Source organism: Watersipora subatra, chromosome 5 (assembly GCF_963576615.1).
Source record: "Watersipora subatra chromosome 5, tzWatSuba1.1, whole genome shotgun sequence".
Classification (NCBI taxonomy): Eukaryota; Metazoa; Bryozoa; class Gymnolaemata; order Cheilostomatida; family Watersiporidae; genus Watersipora; species Watersipora subatra.
The window spans coordinates 54,778,369-54,799,797 of record NC_088712.1 but is presented as its reverse complement, the minus strand read 5'-3'; the positions used below and the strand labels follow the sequence as shown (position 1 = coordinate 54,799,797).

Here is a 21,429-nt window from a genome sequence, read left to right as displayed (position 1 = left end):
GCTAATCATTGTTTGGTGAAACGACTACGACAACGCTTTATTATCGAATCGCCAAATCGTAGCTGCAATTCAGTCTCACATGACTTGATAGTTGATATTTGTATACGAAGTACACGGCTAATCACAAGGTTTACTGACCGACATTCATGATTTTGGGCTATAATCTATCGTGCATTTTCTTCACATCACTTGTTTTATAAGCTTCTTCGACCGTTTTACGAGCAAGCATGATAAGGCATTGTCTACAGTTACACTTTTCTATACAGGTTAGCACATCTGTTAGTTTGTAGTTTTTAAATGCACTAGAAAAATGTTTAACGACAAACTGGGAAGCAGACATCAGAAAGATATTCAAAAGGAATAAACTAAAATCAAATAACCTGTGCATGTCAAGTCATATCAGCAAAAATAATCATCTGGCTCATGTGCTCACGTCAAGTTTAATTTTGCCAAATATTTAATTGAAGATTTTTAATAAAACAATGAGCCAGAGCAGGGTCTGTTACCAATATAATAAGGATATTACTGCGCAGTACCAAGCTGCTACGATGACACACCAACCTCCCTTTTGCCACCAGCCTTCATAACCACAGCGATACACGCCCACAGCAGAATGCTGTCATCGATCTTTCAGCAGTCCTTACTGCCAACCCATAGGCAAACCAAATCAGCAGCCTCACTGCTACCCAATAGACTCTCAAGTCCGATCTCCGCAAGGCAAATTGTTTGTCAGTAGAAGCACTGCAATACAGATGATCAGCTCACTTGCTCTCCTGCTGAGCCTTCTGCCAAGCATCTGTTTAATGCCTGCTTATATAGTGAGACCTGTTAGTTTCTCGGCTTTGCTGTGAAAAGCTAGCTTTTTAAAGCCCTGGCTTTTCATGAAAGCCAGCCTTAGCTCTCCATGAAAGCCAGTCCCCTGTTACCGGCTAATCACTATGAAGCCTCGGACATTTACATAATATCCCACATTTTCCTCAGCTTCTTACAAAGCTCACAAGAAAGATGCATTGGTCTCGAGTGAATAGCACTCATAGTCATCCAAATACCCAGGACGCCGTCGCAAACGCTGCGATCGTCTAGGCGGTTCAGGCTGCTCAGGCAGTCTGTCTGCTTCGACCGCTGGCCTGTGTGCATTAGCCGTAGATTTGACTTCCTCAGCTGGCAGCTGCGCTCCGTCGCCTCCCTGAGTCGCTGCTGCCTCCTCATCGGCCTCACTTAGAGGCCCAACAGGCAATACAGGGTCAATAGCCAGCTCCACCGGCGGCATATTGACGGCATCCGCCTCCGGAAAGTGGTTGCCACCTAAACCCAATGATCTAGGTCAAATGTCACTGACAAGTCCATGGCTAACATGGCCAGTACCCTTGTCGTTGCCATAGCGCCGTCGCCTGACATCCCTTACATGCCTAGGCATGTTATCCACACACACTGTGTGCTTAGAGACAATGCTAGTAACTTGACTTAGCGTCCACTGTTTTGTGCAAGATGGGGGGTATGGTTTCACTCACACCTCATCACCTACACTAAAACAGCTTTCGACATCTTCCTCAGATGCCTTACTGTTGATATCAAAAAGCACCCGCCATTGTTATCGAAATAGCACGTTCATAAGAACAGAAGTCTCCTCCGTCTCTTTCCGAGACGTTACATTATGCCAAAAAGTCGCCTCCTCTGGGGTGATCTCACCCCTTTCGGCAATTCTCTTGATTGTCTGATGATTTCTCTCAACTATTCCATTACCGCTAGGGACGTAGGCTGCTCGAAAACGACGAGAAATTTCCCACCTGTCACCAAACTGATGAACAGCTGCTGACCTGAACGCCGCTGAGTTGTCCAGCAACAACTCATAACACAGCCCACGCTCAACCATGTTGCTACACAGCTGAGTCACTATCTGGGCTGCAGACTCAGTTTTCAGCCTACACCAGATGGCAAACCGCGACGGGCCACAGTCCACCATTGACAGAAAAGGACTGTCACCATAATGAGTCACATAAATAACAACTCGGCACCAATTCTCCTCTACAGCCAAGTTTCCAACGACCGCAATACTCTAGCCCCGCAGTGCAGGGTCAATGCGCTGGCGGCCTCACACCCAGCCAGGTTAGTCTTCACCTGTTCCCATCACAGATCTTTTCGAATCTGTCATGCGAGGTAAAGCGTCCTGCCAACTTCCAGATGGTGTGGCAAATGCGCTGCCCAAATGGCGTCTTCAAGACTTTCGCCGCTGACAATTGCAGCTGACACCTCTGTTGTTGTACAGTCAGCCTCTTGGTGCTTTAGCCAATGCCTTGGTACCCTGGTCATTTCATCAGCTTTATTCTCTACAGAAAGAACAAAGTAAACAGACACTGCTGGTTCATACTCGGCTATAGTGTCACGGATCACCCTTAAACGACGCTTCACAAGCATCTCCGCAACACCCTTTGTTCGGACGCAGTTTCGTCTATCAATAGTGTTGGTCAACCAGTTAACAACTGCAAGCGAATCAATGGCCAACGTGAAAGCTTTGAACTCCCACGCAATTGCCCAATTGATCTCCCGACCAACTGCCTCCAATTCAACAACATTTATGTGCTGATGATCCGACTTTTTTCGGAGCCATGAAGCATTCTCCACAATGTTGCCATCAACCTCCAAGGCCACGCCTATGCCAAGCGAGCTTGCATCAGTCCACACTGTAACAGAACCACAAGGGTTCACCTTCCAAGCTCCTTTGACTGGGTCCTCACGGCGGGCTTTTGCCAAGAGCTCACCAGCCAGTCTGCCGACTGTTTTCTCGACAGGAGAGTCCCAAGCTCCACTGCAGCACAGCTGTTTTAAGAAACTGATCTGTGGGCGCAGCCACCCTGCTACAGGGTAGTGGCCGGCCACATATCAAAAACAGCTCCCTCTTCATGAGCGCTGACGGCTCAAAATTGTACACAAAAAGAGCTGTTCCCCTCGACATCTGCAGATGCTCGCTGAAATATTTTTGCAAAGCAACACCCAGCAACCGGCCTCCATCGGAGGCCTCAGGCTCCTCTGTCTCAAGCCCATACCTAGCCAAGTGATATCTCAACCCTTGAGCACTCAGTACGGACTCCTAAACTACTATGTCATTAATATAGTGATCAGTACCACAATGAACACGTTCGTCCAATGACAGAACTTTTTTAAAAATTGAGGTCGTAATCCTTGGTGCACATGACACCAAAACCCAGTCGAGTTAAGGCATAGTGCACGCCCTTGTACCTCATGACCTGGTACTTCCACAGGTCCTTGGAAATGTGGATCTGCAGGTATACGGGCTTGAGGTCTGCCCCCTTCAGCTCGCTCCGCAGCTGCCGCCTTTTCCTAATCTTATCAGCGCACACCGCCACCATGTCATCACCAGTATGACATTCGACAAATGCATTCAGCTCACGATAATCCATGACTGGGGGCACTTTTCTTTCGTCGGCTGAATCACAGCCAGCGGTGGAATGCTGCCTTCTACATGCCCGTGCCACCGCTTCAGCCAGCCTTTCGAGATCCAGCTCTCTAGTTCGGTGCAACAGCACTCTTGCACCTGAGGTACTTGAGTACATTTATACTCAGAGATCCTGGTCTGGAGCCCGTGAGACAGCTTCCCAGACCGCCACCAACTAACATTCCAGTGACCTTTGGCAAACTCGGTGATAAAATCTGTGTCCTCAACCCGCAGAAGGCCCGTACTGCTGCAGGTTGATGACCCAGAGTCATCCACAGCCTTGCTGGCTGTACTAACAGGGGGCTCTCTTCGAGAAACCCCACAGCATCCTTCTCGATGAGGTTTCATCCACAGGACACTGTATTTCGATTCTACACCTCTCCCAACAGTAACACCATCCATATGATCGATGACATCACCGCCAAGAAGGCAGTCGACCTCGAGATTCTTTAACTCACTCATTACTGGCGCAGTAACACGAAAATAGTGTCCATGCAAACCAATAATGACTCGACATCGGCCTCTCATGTGAGAAACTTTGCCATCGGCCGTTAACAAAGACTGGTCTGGTCTAATAGGAAGACTCACCATTGTCCGCTCGCTTCCTGTGTCTACGGGTCACATGAAACAACGACCATTGAAAACGGCCCAAACAACTGGCATATGACTACTGTACATAGCCCTACCAGTTGCCCCAGACAGTACCAAACTGTCCGACCGCACGCATGTACCAATTCGTGCTACTCCGTTTCCATTGAAGAGGACGCGCCGCCCCTGTCTGTGCCCTCCTTGTGAAAACTCGATCCACCAATGGCAGACCCTGCAGCTAAGTCATCACGAGCTCGCTGTCTAGAACAGCTAGCGACAAGGTGCTCAGTGCTGCCAAACCTGAAGCAACCTCTTTTGGCAGAAGTTTCTGTTGACTTCTTTCCTGCGGCCTTCTTACACCCAAGTCTGTTTTGTTAACAGGCTTTTACACGGTGAATTCCACCCCAACGAAAACAGCCAGAACTGCTTTCCTGCTGCTTGGAAGCAGTAGCGAGACCTCTTGTCGAGTCCCTACGAGAGCGAGCTTCCCCAGCTTTCCACGAAACCAAGCAATCTCACACACGAGCCAGCACTGACCCAAAATCGGCCGTGTATGCATGTTCGTGCACAATGGCCCACTCATAACGGAAGATGAAAGCCTTTTGTAAAACATGACTCAAAAGCCAAGATCATCCGAGAACATCTCCAGTCTCTTCCCGAATCACTCCAAACGATCCAAATAAACGTCAACTGTATCGCCAGTGCCAAACTGGCAGTTGACAAATTGTCGCCATGCTTCCTGTCGAGGCATAGCATACTTGGCTACCAGTGCAGCCTTCACAACCTTCCAGCTGGAGGCCTCTCCTACCATCATACGGCTATATAGCCGAGCAGCCCCGCCTTGCAGCATATATAGAAAAAGTTCTACTAGCGCAACTCTTCCCAGAGCACAGAATCGCTCATTGTCAGCGATCCACGCAGACACCTCCACTGGCCCATCACTGGTGAACTGGGGCAACTGCCGGCTCAGCCGATTTGAAATCGGCCCACGAGCCTGATTGAGAATACTGGTCAAAACACCAGCATCTATCCCCATCGAAGCAAGTGTCTGTGCACCTACTCCTGAAGAACCAGCATCAGCAGTTGCTGGCTTCGGGCCCTTCTGACCATCAGGGGGAGGACCAGTGCCCTTGCTCCCTGGCGCCATACCCTCAGGCACGGTCGCCAACTAAGTGCGCTACTCGGCTTCGAAATCCTTGACAAAGGCTGAAACAGCTTGTGGGCAATATAACAAAGATTTTGCTGCACAGTACCAAGCTGCTACGATGACACACCAATCTCCCCTTTGCCACCAGCCTTTACCACCGCGGCGATACACACCCACAGCAGAATACTGTCACTGATCTCACGACAGTGTCTACTGCCAACCCGTAGGCAAACCCAATCAGCAGCCTCTCCACTAACCAATGGACTCCCGTCCGATTTCCGCAAGGCAAATTGCTTGTCAGTAGAAATACTGCAATACAGATGATCAGCTCACGTGCTCTCCTGCTGAGCCTTCTGCCAAGCATCTACTTAACGCCTGTTTATACAGCGAGACCTGTTAGTCCCTCGGCTTTGCTGTGAAAAGCTAGCTTTTCAAAGCCCTGGCTTTCCATGAAAGCCAGCATCGGACATCTGATCATGATTTGGTTTTTGAAAAATAAATCATGATTTAAATCATTTGTTTTTTTGTGCTGACCCTGTGGGATATTATGTAAATATCCGAGGCTTCCTAGTGATTAGCCGGTAACAGGGGACTGGCTTTCATGGAGGGCCAGGGCTGTGAAAAGCCAGCTTTTCACAGCCCTGGCCCTCCATGAAAGCTAGTCCCACGTTACCGGCTAATCACTAGGAAGCCTCGGATATTTACATAATATCCCACAGGGTCAGCACAAAAAAAACAAATGATTTAAATCATGATTTATTTTTCGAAAACAAATCATGATTTAGATGATTATTTTTTTAATTTTTTCCCAATTTTGCAAAATAATTATGCTTCTTAAAAATTTTTTTGTTTGCGCGTGTGTAACAAATCTGTAAAAACTCTTTTGTCTTGAGTTAGCATACATGTATGATAGAAATAATTGACTGTATGTGTGTTGTAATGCTACATCAAAACTTCTGAGGGTAGGACACATGATTTTTTTTAGTAAGCCTCAAACAGCATTAGTTTTGAGATGGCAACTGTAACTGGTACAGTTTGTCCTCACTACTCTGTTTTGTAAATGATACAGCATCACACTTGCTGCAATCGGCTCAACTGCATGTACTGAAAAAATATTCTCTGCCTTTGGTTTTATACCAGGCTGATTGCAGCCTATAGGTAGGCCTAATAGCACACTCAGCAATTTTTAAGCTGGTGAAAAGTCCATTTCTTGCATTTAAAGATGTGGTTGCGTCAAATTTGAGTTGATCTTAAAAGAAAGCATTTTTTTTTCTCTATCAGTTGATATGTTGTTTGTTGTGTTACGCGATCTCATTGCCAAGATATTTGAAGATTAAAATCGAAAAGGTCTGATCGCGGTAAAAACGCTCAGGCCACAAAAACGTGCCCAGACTTGCCCAAAATGATGTCACGCGTTATACAACCTGTCTCTATCCCTTGTATTCACATCGGCTATTTGCGATAAAAGTCTAGTCTTACGCGGCTCTATTGGCATATATCTTATTTTGTATTTGCTCATGTTGGCTAGAATAAAATTTTAAATCCAGCTACAGATGCATTATTATGAATGTTTCAAAGGCCTCAAATAACGAAAATTGAAAATTTGTTCTACTCACTTTCTCCAAATGTTGTGTAAACATTTGGGTACCGACTACCAATTCTACCGGTCTACGGTAATTCTGTCAAGCTAACTATGTAGAACGAGGTCTTTGTATCAGCACAGTTGCGCAGCTACCCATACTAACGATATACAGCCTCCCATAAGTCCCGCCCACATTATGTCCGTCGCCTATCCTTGGGGCGGGGCTGTATATCATTGCCTACACTGTCTACGTACTAGTTTCTTACTAGTAGTATTCTTACCGAATACTACCGAAGTGAAATAAGCAAGCCGCGTCTTTGAAAAGAATATAGATAGGGATAGAGTTTTAAGGATGAGAAGTCTGCTGCAAACTGGATTTGAACTCACATTCTCCAGTTATGCGGACATCCATATACCATATCCAATTCACTACAATATTCTGCAAATCATGTTTTGCATTATCTTCAATAATATTATTTTATTATATAATTTTTACAAGCAAAAATATTTTCATCTCGGCATAAAGCTTTTATTAAAAATATTCATCAAGTCATGGCCACTCACATAGTTTTAGCTGATACAATAAGACAAATTCATCTACTGCAACAAACTCAAACAAAACATCATGGTTTATGCAGCACACATTCAAGTCTCTCTTTTCCCTTTATGGCAGTTTCCACACTTACAAAGCTTCTTCGGCTGGTGGGACGGACATAAACATATTGTAATCAGTAAAACAAATGCAATAAATATATGTCATTCATAGATATGTCATTCTAAAGCGTATCTATTGAAAGCTTTCAAATTGGGAGTTAAATAGATTGCGAGTGTAATTTTAAAAACGAATAAACGTTTAACAAAGGCACAAGTATGCAAAGCCAACGATTCGAAGCTTTGGTTCTAGAAATTAAAGATTTGCATTGATCAATCGATTTTCTTCACTTTCTACAAGTGAAAAGTGAACATCTAAAGTCAAATCATAAATCTAATTTACTAGATAAAGCCTACCACAGACAGTTTGAAACAAATGTAGCTAGGTGAACTGATAAAAAAATATAAAACGATGATTAGTGATAGCAAAAAGTTACAATTTTATTAATTAGTACATGTATTAATGAGTACTAAAATATTACCTTTAGTATATTCATCAATCTAAGCCATTGTATAGCTAGATGCTAAAGATTAAAAAGAAGCCGTCAAGAATTTACTGTACATACACGTATCTCGCACGCGCAGGAAATTACATTGTAGCCTCAAACAGGGAAATATAATCTGAATGTAAACTCAACAGGAAACTCTATAGGAGACTCAAAGTAAAAGATAAATTTACCTCCATTCTCCGAGCTTCTTCCGTAGAACTTTAACTACCTGATGCCAAGAAAACTCGGAGTCACCTTCGCGGTAACTTTACAGCAATTTTACAATAACATTATTACATGTATGTTGTTCGCCAATAAAACGTGTCGATCGAGTAATTCATTAAAGTAACAATGTTAATTAATTTAGTAAATATCGATGTCCATGCGATTTAATAATAGAGTAAAATCCCTAAATTTGAGATCACAGACAACATGTTTTATGAGTGATAACATTTATTACGGCCTATATAAAAATTTCGCGCTGATGATATGCTAAGGGAGCGACATCATATTTATCGCTCGTGGTTTCTTTTCAGATATATTGCTTGTGACGTCACGAAATAAGCACCCGCTGGAACGTGCGCTTTTTAAAAGAGGGCCTCATTCAAACGCATATATCTCTGGACAGGGTTGGTCTACAAAGGCAAAAATGGCATCAAATTGTAGCTGATGTTTTAGCCTTTTATGGGTCTTAATTTCATTAAATCGAATTTTTTGACGCAACCACATCTTTAAGAAGTCTCTTTGTGTCAATTTCAGTTAAACTTTCTATTGTGCAAGTTTATAAATTTATTTGGCGTTGATCTTGGCAAGCAAGTTGGGCACACGTGAATTTATTTTGATGTAAATTTGTTATAATAATCATGAAGTATTTTTGAGAACTAATAGCCGCTCCGTTACTTGCAGTTCAAGAAATTTAAGAGTATTTTTAACATATTATTAACATCTTCTGACGTGGCCATTCTGTGGTTGTTGATCTGATCGTGTTTTTTAGGCTTCATTTCACAGATCTTTCCTTCGATGTTTATCTAGTACAACAGAGACACGTGTACCTGAAATTGGTATGTATATAGATCTATGGCTTTGCATTAGCGTGTTAATGCTTATGTTTTTAGGCACCAAATTAAGATGTGGAATTAGATGCATACACATTAACGTAATGGTGAAAGGTAACATTTGGTGCAATTGCTAGAATCTGGTCATTACTGTGTATCCTAAAACAAAATCTTGCAAAAATGTTTGTTTTCTGGTTTTAAACTGCTTCTCAAAACGCAGTTGAATCTCTACTTAAGATCACTTCACCCCCAGTGTATAATGTGAAATTAGAGCAAATACTGGATAAAATCCTAAAGTAGTTCTTAATACAGTTGGCCTACATTAAAAGCTCTTCAAAACGCTCTAGTTTAGTAGATGAAAGTGAAGCAGTTGATGTAAGTAAACGTTAAGTGTAACAAAATAGAAATATGAAGGCGAGTTGATTTAATCCTTGCCTGATCTATGTTAGAGTAAGTTACATTGCATATAACTATCAGCTCCTTGCCTAATCTATGTTAGAGTAAGTTACATCGCATATCAGTATCACCTCCTTGCCTAATCTATGTTAGAGTAAGTTACATTGCATATCACTATCAGCTCCTTGCCTAATCTATGTTAGAGTAAGTTACATTGCATATCACTATCAGCTCCTTGCCTAATCTATGTTGGAGTAAGTTACATCGCATATCACTATCAGCTCCTTGCCTAATCTATGTTAGAGTAAGTTACATTGCATATCACTATCAGCTCATTGCCTAATCTATGTTAGAGTAAGTTACATTGCATATCACTATCAGCTCCTTGCCTAATCTATGTTAGAGTAAGTTACATTGCATATCACTATCAGCTCCTTGCCTAATCTATGTTAGAGTAAGTTACATTGCATATCACTATCAACATCTCTATATATTGCCCTGATCTTCCTTCCACTTGTCTTTAAGGCTGTAATAATAAAACCTCTTTTTATTGATTACTTTTGTTTCAAGATATAATTTAGCTTTTTCTATTTTGTATATAGTTTTACGTAATGTATTTGTTTTAATGATATGTATAATTACCTACAGTATATAATAAGGAGGAATTGTGGGCACTAGCATACGATGGTTATAACACGCTGGAAGCAGATCTCTGAACGAATTGATTTTGTATGTGGAGGTTTTACTACTTTTTATATTTTTGTCAAAATGTTGTTTTGTCATTTTTTGTACTTTTGTCAAATCATTGCAATCAAATTTGAAGAGTTGGAGCTGAACAGTGATCAAACTCCAAGCATTACAGAATCTAAAGTTATATGCAAACGGGAGCTTTCACATCCCCCCAAACATCCTCATGTTAACCTTCAAAGCTGGGTCAGCACCTTATCGAGGTTTAAAGATGACAAAGTTGGTCTGGTAGACTTACACCCAGAGGTCTTCGGTTCACATCCCAGGTAAATGATTAAACATATTCTCCACTCAGACTACTTAGTGTATGTTTGGAGAAATTTTATTTTCGATTTGTAAGATGTTCGTGTGGAGATTCATTTTGGAGAGAGAAAATAGGGACAAGTAGAAAAAGTTGCTGTAAGATATTAGCTCACAAGAAAAGAATGTGTAGTCTCAAGAAACAAATTCCTCTAATTAATATTTTATATTGTGACTCCGCTAATAACTATGATGACAGCAGACTGGTAACTATGTACAACATGGCTTGAGTTAGAGCCAGCCATAGTCAGTTGAACCAGCTATGATTTTTAGTTGAATGTCTATCTGAAGCTAAATAGTGCAGAGTTCACTCGCCAGAACGAATGAGTGTGTTTCTGACAGTCATTTGTTAATAACTTTGAGAAAATTTATTTGCAAATCCACTTTTGAAATTTTATCTTATAAGTTATTTTAGTAATGCTTTTACTAGTTTGGTTGTTCCCAAGTAAGTCACCCTTAGTCAGACCGGTGCTAGCTACTAGAATGTCGATACAATTGATCACCACTTCTTTGGACTTCACTTCCTCGGCGTTTCAGTTGTCCAAATGATATCCGGACGATTGTCTGATGCATTCGTGTCTGTCTGAAGAATGTTAACTTTGGCCAGTAGGTGGCTCTTGCGGCACGCTTGCCTGTGAGCCTCTCATCAGAGTCTTCTACTGTAGTTTTCATTTGTAATTATTACTGTTATTAATATTATTAAGTACCCTATTACATGTATAATCATATTTTACTCTCATGTATACTGTATATGTATATCGTACCATACTGTAGCCTAGTGGTATGTGTATGAGACAATATAGGCTGTTTAATGTATAGTACTCAGTTTTCATTGTCTGGACTTTTTCAATGTCAGGACATGGCTCAGTATGTTTTAGTCTAAACAAACGAGAGTTGTCTGTGCTACACCCCTGAAAATTAATTCATTTTAGTACATGTAGCGCAATCTCCTACTAACTAACTCGGTATCTCTCCTTACCAGTTTACTGTTCTCTTGAGTACTCAGATTTGTTATAGCTGTTGTAGTTAATTAATCTTATTTTTATCATTGTATTTTCAGGCTCGATGTCTTACATGAAAATGTGCACTGGCAGCTCATGTACAGGAATATTGTGAGTATTTATGTAGTTGTCTTCTCTCAGGTTTCGAAGTTAGGAGTTGTCTGTTTTTATTTAACTTGATTTGCCTGGAACTTAGATTATACCTTTTTCATTTGAAGGTTTAGATGGCTTCCTCACTTTTGCAGAAGTATCAATTGGTTAATGTGCTTGATGTTCAACTTTCAGTTCATTGTAAAACGCATTTCTCTAAGAGTTCCAGCTGTTGTTTTGTCATGTACCTTAACTTAGCCAACTATTTTTCATTGGTAACCTCAAAAGCTTAAAGAGTGGTATTGATTTAACTGTTCTACGCAGGGACAATAAAAACTAACAACTACAGGGATCCATTATGTGCACAGTTATGATGCTATGCTAAACTATATCGTTAGCACATTATGAGTAGAACTATGATATAAATATTTTTAAAATTTCAATTTTGAAAAAAAATGTTTAAAGTTTTAAATTTAAAAAAATTTAATTTTAAAATCTGAATCAGTACTTTACATGTTTTCAAAGTTTCAAAGGTTTAGCAGAACATCATAATATTAAAAATTGAAATTCCAAGTAGAGACAACGATCTAATTTGCAATTTCTTATAAGAATAAAACTGATACAAGTTCTATTAAACCCTGTTGTCATAGCAACATACACAAATAGCGTGTGGTATTTAGCGGTAGTCGATAAAAGAATAAATTTCATAGAAGAATCTTGCATAAACTTCATAAACTCAATTGATGCAGTTTTCGGTTATTGGAATCAACTTTTTACTGAGTGGTTTCTGCTTCTAGAATTATAGTCGAGTAAAGACCCGAGCAGAGATGAGTGGCGGTGGGAGAAAGCCGTGGCCTCAGAAGGGAACAGGAAGGGCTCGACATGGCAGTATTAGGTCTCCGCTCTGGATCGGAGGTAAGCATATCGCATACATAGCATACATATTGCATCTGCATGTTGCTTTTGGCTGTGTAATGGTGGAAATTGAGTTTGCTTATGAGCTTAAGCTTTTATTCTTTGGTTGCACCTTATTATCTACCAACCTGTTTCGTTGCTTCCATGTTTTGCGTAACATGCTTTTTGTTGTAAAAAAGGCTAAATTTTTCTGGTCATTTTTACATAGGTGGCCGAGCAAAGGGTCCGAGAGGGCCAAAGAATCAGTTCTACATGTTGCCAGTTGGTGTGCGGCTTCTTGGCTTGACCACAACTCTGTCGTGTAAACTAGCTCAGGTAATTACATACCATGCAATGCTCGCTACCAGTTCTGCGCTTGGACTGTAAACCATGGTAAGACAATTTCAAGTGTCAGGCGCTGATATTTTCTATGTTCCCAATACAGTCAAACATCGACTTATGCTTCCTTCTGTGTATAATTATTTAACATACCTTGTAAAATCTGAGCAAACATTTCTCTCAACATATAAAGCAATTTCCATTATATGACATTTACATTTTTTAGTAAAAAAAGGTTGTATAAAGTTTTGTATAAATTGTAAAACTAAAAACAAATATATAAACTAGAAATTCCACTGTCATACAGCTCACGACCAAAGAGATGGCCAGAGATATTGGCAAAAAAATAAAGGGTACTGATGGTTGAGAAATGCAATATTAGCAATCAAATGGCTCTGCAGTGCAATAGGATAACTGCAATGGTAGCTGTAATGTACTGGGTGTGGGTGTTATTATATACGACAATAAGCAATAATGAATAGAAAAGACGTTTATATTTTCCCCCTGCAATAGGAGAAATGCAATATTGGCCAATTTTAGAGTTAAAATGCACTGATATTCTTAGAATAATCAATTTTATTAATATAGCAATAATAGAAAAACAATACACAATTTTGTTTACATTTCAAAACGTCATAGGTAGCAATATCGAGAAGTTGTGGTATTTATATAAGTTTTTAGAAAATTTATTTAAAAAGTGTTTGGTCATGACAAACAACAACAATGAAAGGAAAATATTACACGTTTATATCTCTCCCTTGCAATAGGAGAAATGCAATGTTGGCCAATATTATAAGTAAAATGCACTGATATTATTAAAATAACCAATATTGTTAATATAGTAATACAGCAATAATAGAAAACCTATGAGCATTCATGCGTCTCAAAAATTTCTGCAAACTGCAGCAAAATAAAAGCTGTTATAAAAGTGTTATAAAGCTATAGGCCTAATTTACTGTAATGTATGTAATTCAACAACAATAAAGAAATATGTTTATTATAACTCTGAAATGCAAAACTAGAAGTAAAATGGCAAGCTGCTGTGTACTATACACAGTTTGAAAGTTGGTTGCGTTGAATGTAGAATGGTTTTGATAAGCGATCTTTAACAGAAAGCGTGTAAGAGCATTCACGCGTATAAAACTGTAGCAAAATAAAAAATGTTCTCGTCAAGAAGGGGCGTTGTAGTTCGGCCCTAGCTTGTACATAAGTTGTAAAGAATTTCGGCTAACGTTTCAAATAATGAAACCTTCGGTGATTGGACAAAAAACACAGGCTGATAAACTGTGTACCACAATTTCGTACCTGTAAATCGGTCTACGCCTCCTTCGGTCTACCTTTATTACAGAAACCTTCGAATAAATTCGATTACAAGTTAAAAATGCCATAGACTGATGAAATGAGCACGGCTTTCTCGTGAAATGCGTACTGCTAAATAGTTCTACAATCGGTCGCACGGCTTTATTGGCGTTTCAAATTTCGGTCTTAACTTTTATTAAACCGAGCTTTTGAAGCTTTTTGTGGCAATTTTCGTTCAAATTAATCTGTCTATTTGTGTATAATCCGATCAGATGGGTAAGTTTTAAGATATTATCGTAGGTTTACAAAGACTTGGTAACATATTTAAATAGTTTTAAATGTGTTTTGTATTGTTATTATACTTTAACGACTTTAAATTCCGATGCTTAAATTTTTTGATGAAATTTCTTGACGAGGGTTCGTCTCATTGTTGATGAATAATTTTCGTAAGTTGTGTGCACATGCATTTATCATAAAAACTCCCACACTTCCGCTCCGCTCGTGTGGTCGCGGGATTAAGTTAACTTACACTACACGTATGTCTACATATAAGTTAGAGCGAGTTATGCCGTGTGTTTCTGTCAGTAACTCTGATAGCATCAACCTTAAAGGTTGACTTGCAACAAAATTTACATTACAGTCATTTGGTATCAAAAGATTCACTATGTCTTACTCTGCTGCGTTGTAGGGGCAAAATATGTGGAAATGTGATTACAAGCTCCTAAAAGCTCAAAAACGAACAGTTAATCACCGCCATCACAAAACCGCCGTAGATTAGAATCCCTTTCCAAAACGGCTCAAATGGGATGTAGTTGTACAAGTTGGTTTCTGTTTACACTTTCACGCATCCTTATTTGTCGAAATATTTTCATAAATATACTTCACGCATTCAATAAAACCATGTCTATTGTTCTTACGCGTCTGTTTTATCGTCATTGTAATGCTGTCACTTTTAGCACTGATATTTTATAACTTACCATAAAAATTTGTTTAATTTTTTAACCTTAGCTCGAAGGAGTACATATCATTGTCTGATAATCATGACGAGCCCGTTGGTCACCTGTGATAATCGAAAAGTGTTGCAGAAATTATTTGAGAAGTATTGGGTCACATGATCAGATTACGACTAGACGATTAGACCAAAACAAAACTGTAAAGTAGCGTTGCTCAGCTTACACTCTTGTTTATGTGTTTCACAAATACAGAAACAATAAAAATTCCTTTTTTTTACTAATTATTGTTTTTACATGAAAACCAAGTTTATACATATCGCTTATCTGTAGTTATGTATAATGTACTTGTTTTAATGTTATTTCTTGAAGTAGTTATCACAGCTTTGTCGAAATCGAATTGAAAAAAAAATTGAGATATAATATATGTAATGAATATATTTAATAAGTAATATAATATATATACTGGTAATATATATAAATTAAAATACAATGTATTGTAAGGATATCTGTTTCAATATACATTGATTTTGACATATGAAGCAAATATTGAAACATATTGACTATGGACGGCGAAGATAAACTTTTGCAAAATTAGATTTTTTTGAGCAAAAATGGCTAAATTATTGAGAGAGTGAATTTATAGCAAGTAGAATTTTTGTCATCATTTTTAACCAACTTTCTTAGACGAAATATAATGGTGCTTATAGGCGACTGATGTTGAAACACGGCTATCTTATGCTATGGTAACTGGGGTACTTGCATTTATAGGTTTGTGTTGCTTCTGTATCCTGATTCAAAAAACATGAAGACGGATCATACTTTGGTTTAGAAAGTTTCGTTTAGAAAGTTTATATCGCTACTCTCTGGATGAAGTCAGTCAGAATTCGGTCAATTTTACGTTTATAGTACTTTATACCAAATCTGCTTTCGGCTAGGTATGGTCAATTAGCTAAGGCGATTTCTTCTTTGTGTTTCAGAATGATCTTTTCATAGTCGATTCTCTCGAGACGCCTACGAATGATCCAGCTTATTTGAAGGATTTGCAAAAAGCTAGAGATTGGGGCTTGTCTCTTCTGTTTGTTGATGACAATGACAAAGTTCCTCAGAATTTCGCTACTGCTCTCAGCCAGATTCCAGAGTACAATGCCATGCCAGTCTTTGGTGAGTTGGACATTGCATCAGCAAAGATATTTATCATGAGGTAGTCTAAAATAAACATTTGAAAGTAAAATCATAGTGTCCAAGTGTCCTCTACGTTGTGTTGTAGTTTTATGTTGTTTAATAGTTTGAAGCATAATTATGTAAACACAAGCAAGTCACCTGATCCTAGCCTGTACTAACAACTTGTAATCAACTGCGAAAGCACAACTCCCTTTGAACTGAGTATCATTTTGAAGCTACGTGCTGGCAAAGCCCAATAAAGGAAAGTCTAGAGAGTGATGCTGTCTCTCAGTATAAGCCATATTATATCACCATTGTAGTAGACGAAAAGTCAGCAAAATTTAGTATTATAGGAATGTGTTAGGAAATTATAGGAATTTGTTTTTATTAACACTTTTAAACCTACCATTGTAAACACAAGCGAGTCACCTGATCACAGACAGTATTAACAACAGGTAATCAACTTTCAATCGACTGTGAAAGCATTTAAAATGGCACAATTCCTTTTGAACTGAGAGTCATGTTGAAGCTGTAATATTGTAGAATACAATTAAACAAACAGAAAGCAAACAAAGTGAATAGTTTTTATTTCACATTCTCTCAAAGAGCGAGGGTTACCTGTTTTAGAAGTAACGAAAGAGCAATTATTATTGCAGCACAACGAGCCTGATAGACAGTGTCTTTTTGAGTAGAAAAACAAGTAATTTTATTGTCATACTCTTGTTGCTGATGAGCTTTTTAGTATTGTCGATTTCTGAGCCTTCGTTACGTTACCGAGAACTTCAATGAATGTCTCATTAAAAACTAACGTCTTTTCAACAGGCATATTTTATTTCTTTGCCAGTTTGAAATGTCCTCAGTATTTCTGCGTTATCTCAAGAGTTAATAGTCTAATCATATTGAAACTTCAGAATTATCAGAAAATGTATCACGCACAAAGTAGCTAAAATGTCGTAATCTAATTAAACTGGAAATTGGAGAAAACAAACCAAAACTACACGGCTGAGTTTTCTCAGGCGTAAAATATGGTGACGTCTCAACTATCTCAGGCACAGTACTGACTAGTTTCTCTGCTTCAGTATTTTGCTTGCTAAAAGATATGTGTCATGATCACGGAAATCATGTTTAATTCGGGATTATAAGATTTAGAGTTATCAACACTAGCAGAAGGAGAAAATTCTGACAGTTATTTTGCAAAAGAAATTTTGATTCTAGCTTAATTACAGCAGGTTTTATGGTCAATAAACTGAATGCACGTTTACCATTAGTGCGAAAACATAGTTCCAAGAAAACTGGTGTTAAAGGTTGACTTGCAACAAAATTCACACTACAGTTATTTGGTATCAAAAGATTCACCATGTCTTACTCTGTTGTGTTGTAAGTGCCAAATATGTGGAAATGTGATTACAAGCTCTTAAAAGCTCAAAAACGAACAGTTAATCGCAGCCACACGAGACCGCCGTAGTTTGGATTCCCTTTCCAAAACGGCTCAAATGTGATGTAGTTGTGAGAGACGGTTTCTGTTTACACATTCTTGCAACCTTATTCGTCGAAATATTCTCACAAATATACTTCACGCATTCAACAAAACTATGTCTATTGTTCTTAAAGTTAAAGAGGGGTTAAAGACATTTATTATCTAAACTGACTTGGGATTCAGAAAGATAACTCTTTGATTGGTCCAGTTGCACGTGTTACAAAAATCGTTACCAATATTATAAATTCGGTTGTTGTAACTTTAAAGTCAGATAACTCAACTTCGTGATTTGCGACTTAACCATGGTTTCTGTGACCGCGACCCATATTCATTAAAAACTAAAGCAAATGAATTGAAACTAAAACGAATTAAACACATAAAATACAAAAATCTGTCTCGTACTCTTGCACAATGATTTCCCTTCGCGGGCATCATTGTGATAGTATTTGTTCGCTGTTTTTCCTGTTACATATTGTGAAAGGTAAAAGTGCTAAGTGCTTGTGACACCTTTCATCATGCCTGTTAAATACCCTCAACTATTAAAATCATTTAATGAACTGAAGAAAAAGAGGAGAATACTTACAATTGATGAAAAAATGTGTAGTAATGCAAAGCGCTTGTGACACCCTTCATCACGTCTCTTAACGCGCTTGGCCATCAAAATCGTCTAGAGAATCTAATAATGGGAAGAAAAAGTTCTTACGGTTAATTAAAAAGTGACTTTGTTACGAATTACGAATTTATTAGTATTATTATTATTTTGCTGATTTTTACTTTCCACAGAGGCAATGTTCCCGATTGACCACATAAAATGAGTGATTACTCTCCTGCAACGAATAACGATGTTTTACTAAAGTACACAAACTTAGGTTGGACTGTACGCTAACACTAAGTCAAGGTTTAACTGTACACTAATAGTAAGTCAAGGTTTAACTGTATAGTAATAGTAAATCAAGGTTTGACTGTACACTAATAGTAAGTCAAGGTTTGACTGTACACTAATAGTAAGTCAAGGTTTAACTGTACATTAATAGTAAGTCAAGGTTTGACTGTACACCAATAGTAAGTCAAGGTTTGACTGTACACTAATAGTAAGTCAAGGTTTAACTGTACACTAATAGTAAGTCAAGGTTTAACTGCACACTAATAGTAAGTCAAGGTTTAGCTGTATACTAATAGTAAGTCAAGGTTTAACTGTACACTAATAGTAAGTCAAGGTTTGACTGTACACTAATAGTAAGTCAAGGTTTAACTGTACACTAATAATAAATCAAGGTTTAACTTTACACTAATAGTAAGTCAAGGTTTGACTGTACACCAATAGTAAGTCAAGGTTTGACTGTACGCTAACACTAAGTCAAGGTTTAACTGTACACTAATAGTAAGTCAAGGTTTAACTGTATAGTAATAGTAAATCAAGGTTTGACTGTACACTAATAGTAAGTCAAGGTTTAACTGTACATTAATAGTAAGTCAAGGTTTGACTATACACCAATAGTAAGTCAAGGTTTGACTGTACACTAATAGTAAGTCAAGGTTTAACTGTACACTAATAGTAAGTCAAGGTTTAACTGTACACTAATAGTAAGTCAAGGTTTAACTGCACACTAATAGTAAGTCAAGGTTTAGCTGTATACTAATAGTAAGTCAAGGTTTAACTGTACACTAATAGTAAGTCAAGGTTTGACTGTACACTAATAGTAAGTCAAGGTTTAACTGTACACTAATAGTAAGTCAAGCGTTGACTTCTAATTATCTGTTCCCAATAGACTGTCAGCCCTCACTACTTAGACTGTAGAGTTGACCTTGCAGAAGTGGGTTGTGCTACCTTTTGACAGCTGCGTTTTTGTGAGACCAGTTTGTTTGCATCACAATAAGGCTACTAGTTTATTTTTGTAATTTCTTAACTTAACATTTTTTTGGATTTAATAAATAACAAAAAAGAGCCACAGAACAACATTGAACAGTGTAAATGTTTTAGGTAAAGCTATACTGCAACATCTTACCCACAATGCAGTTTAACTTTTGTTGCGTTTGTGACAAACAACAAAAACTAGATCAGTTGCCAAAATATTCTAGTTGGAGTTACTTTATTGGCTGAGATTGTCATTGAAGGGGATCTTCCTGTTTACCTCATGTCGTCGCCATCACATGCAATGGTTGAGTAAGAGCTCATTTGACAGATCTGCTATCACTATTGCTATGCAATCAATATTTGGATATGTTTAGCTTGTTGTTTGCTAACCAGGCAGTTGTGCTTCCCACGTTCCATCAAAATTTTCGCATAAATTATTATAAATGCCAACATTTTTCCCATAATTAAAATCGTCATCGATATAGTATGTGTTTACATGTATCTTTGCTTGCAGCGTGTACGCACCATTAGTAGTGATTGATACAATATAACTACATATGAAGTATGATGTTTTCATACAACTATATACACGGTGTGTATTGCAGGGTTGAATATAGCATAAGCACAATGACGTTTTTATACAACTATATACATGGTGTATATTGCAGGGTTGAATATAGCATAAGTACATATGCGGTATGTTTTTATACAACTATATACATGGTGTATATTGCAGGGTTGAACGTCTACAGCATGCTAAAACATGAAACCGTGATATTGACTCTCGCCGCATTAGAGAGGATTGAAGAGAGAATCATGTTTCACAAGCATAAGGCCGGCAGAGTACAAACGAAACACAAACTGCTCTATTAGGATTTGTTTTCTCATTTTTCCATTTAGTATTAGTTGTCGCCCATCGCTCCTTTGACAGACGGTGACTCGTAAAGAGCAAGAACTGTACTCGGTAGTTGACCTTCACTCTAGAGAGAGAGTGTAATTAGTTAGGTGCTCCGCAGTAATTCTCAAACTGAGTTATATTTAGCATTTTTATTTCCATAAATTTGTTAGCGTAATATAAGCTGCAGTGAAGACAAGTAAAAAAAAACATATCTACGGACATGTGATTAATTTAGTATAATGTGAATTTCTGTAAGCCCAAGTGCAACATCTGTACAAATTGGCTAGTTAATGTCGCATGAACTGTCACAATACAACATACAATAAAATAGTACGACTATAATGAGTGCAAAAACGCTAGTTGTTGAATTATACTAGCTTTCGATTTTTCTTGTTTTAAGACTTCTGTACAGAAGTGCTTACCCACCTGACATAGTTTTGATTAGCTAAAATAACTTTATACAAATGACTATTTCATCTAACCCTCGGATAAAAGAATAATGAATAAGTATACATGTAATTGAGATCAGTGATTACTTCTTCCTGTCGCCTTCTCCGCGACAATTGACAACTGACAAGCTCAATCCCTCCTTAACTTCTGGAGTAAGGCGCTCATGCAGCGTATTCAGTGGCAAATAACTCTCTGTGGAGAGCGGGAAACTCCACGCTATTGTTACTGACTCGCTTGAAGGTACTCAGCGCCTTCATGTGCCGAGCTGCGAGTATTTTAAGGCAGGGAAGATGGGCAAGAGTCTTTTCAGCATATTCCACTGATTCGTGTGTTCTGTTGATAAGCTCTGTAAATGCTATCAGGTGCTTGTTGTATAGTTTACCGAGCTCTACTCTGTCCTGCACACCATAGTGCTCTACAACAATCACACAGCGAACAGTGTTAGATATACATTTAACAAGCTTTACAACTAGTATTACATTCCACCTGTGGACGACTAGTGCAGAGGTAAAGCACTAATAGTAAGTGTATTGACACCAGGGTGCGCTAGTGTGGAAGCGCTACACTGGGCCGACCAGCAGATCATGTTTCTATAGGGCGATTA

At 38.6% G+C, this 21,429-nt stretch overlaps 2 protein-coding genes across 3 annotated transcripts in view; one reads left to right on the top strand and one right to left on the bottom strand.

The window, feature by feature from the left end:
* The first annotated feature begins 169 nt into the window (after window positions 1-169).
* Window positions 170-20,681, top strand: LOC137396219 (large ribosomal subunit protein uL4m-like). The gene is made up of 8 exons (XM_068082402.1): window positions 170-266; window positions 8,905-8,971; window positions 10,185-10,374; window positions 11,469-11,520; window positions 12,297-12,414; window positions 12,623-12,729; window positions 15,962-16,145; window positions 20,214-20,681. Exons 1-8 carry the CDS (start codon window positions 228-230, stop codon window positions 20,348-20,350), a joined length of 894 nt encoding a protein of 297 aa, XP_067938503.1. The 5' UTR covers window positions 170-227; the 3' UTR covers window positions 20,351-20,681.
* LOC137396215 (probable nuclear hormone receptor HR3) overlaps window positions 20,497-21,429 on the bottom strand; it is a 25,483-nt gene continuing 24,550 nt past the window's right edge. For both annotated transcript variants that reach the window (XM_068082396.1, XM_068082397.1), the window contains one exon: window positions 20,497-21,240. In XM_068082396.1, coding sequence (XP_067938497.1) covers window positions 20,987-21,240 — 254 coding nt within the window. In that variant the 3' untranslated portion in view covers window positions 20,497-20,986. The remainder of the gene's footprint in view (window positions 21,241-21,429) is intronic.

What these genes read in the sequence shown, in the direction of transcription:
- LOC137396219 (XM_068082402.1), top strand. Translation starts at nt 228, where the DNA reads ATGATAAGGCATTGTCTACAGTTACACTTTTCTATACAG. An exon ending in GACACGTGTACCTGAAATTG is followed by an intron (nt 8,972 to 10,184) that starts GTATGTATATAG and finishes TCAAATTTGAAG; the next exon opens with AGTTGGAGCTGAACAGTGAT. An exon ending in AGCTCATGTACAGGAATATT is followed by an intron (nt 11,521 to 12,296) that starts GTGAGTATTTAT and finishes TTCTGCTTCTAG; the next exon opens with AATTATAGTCGAGTAAAGAC.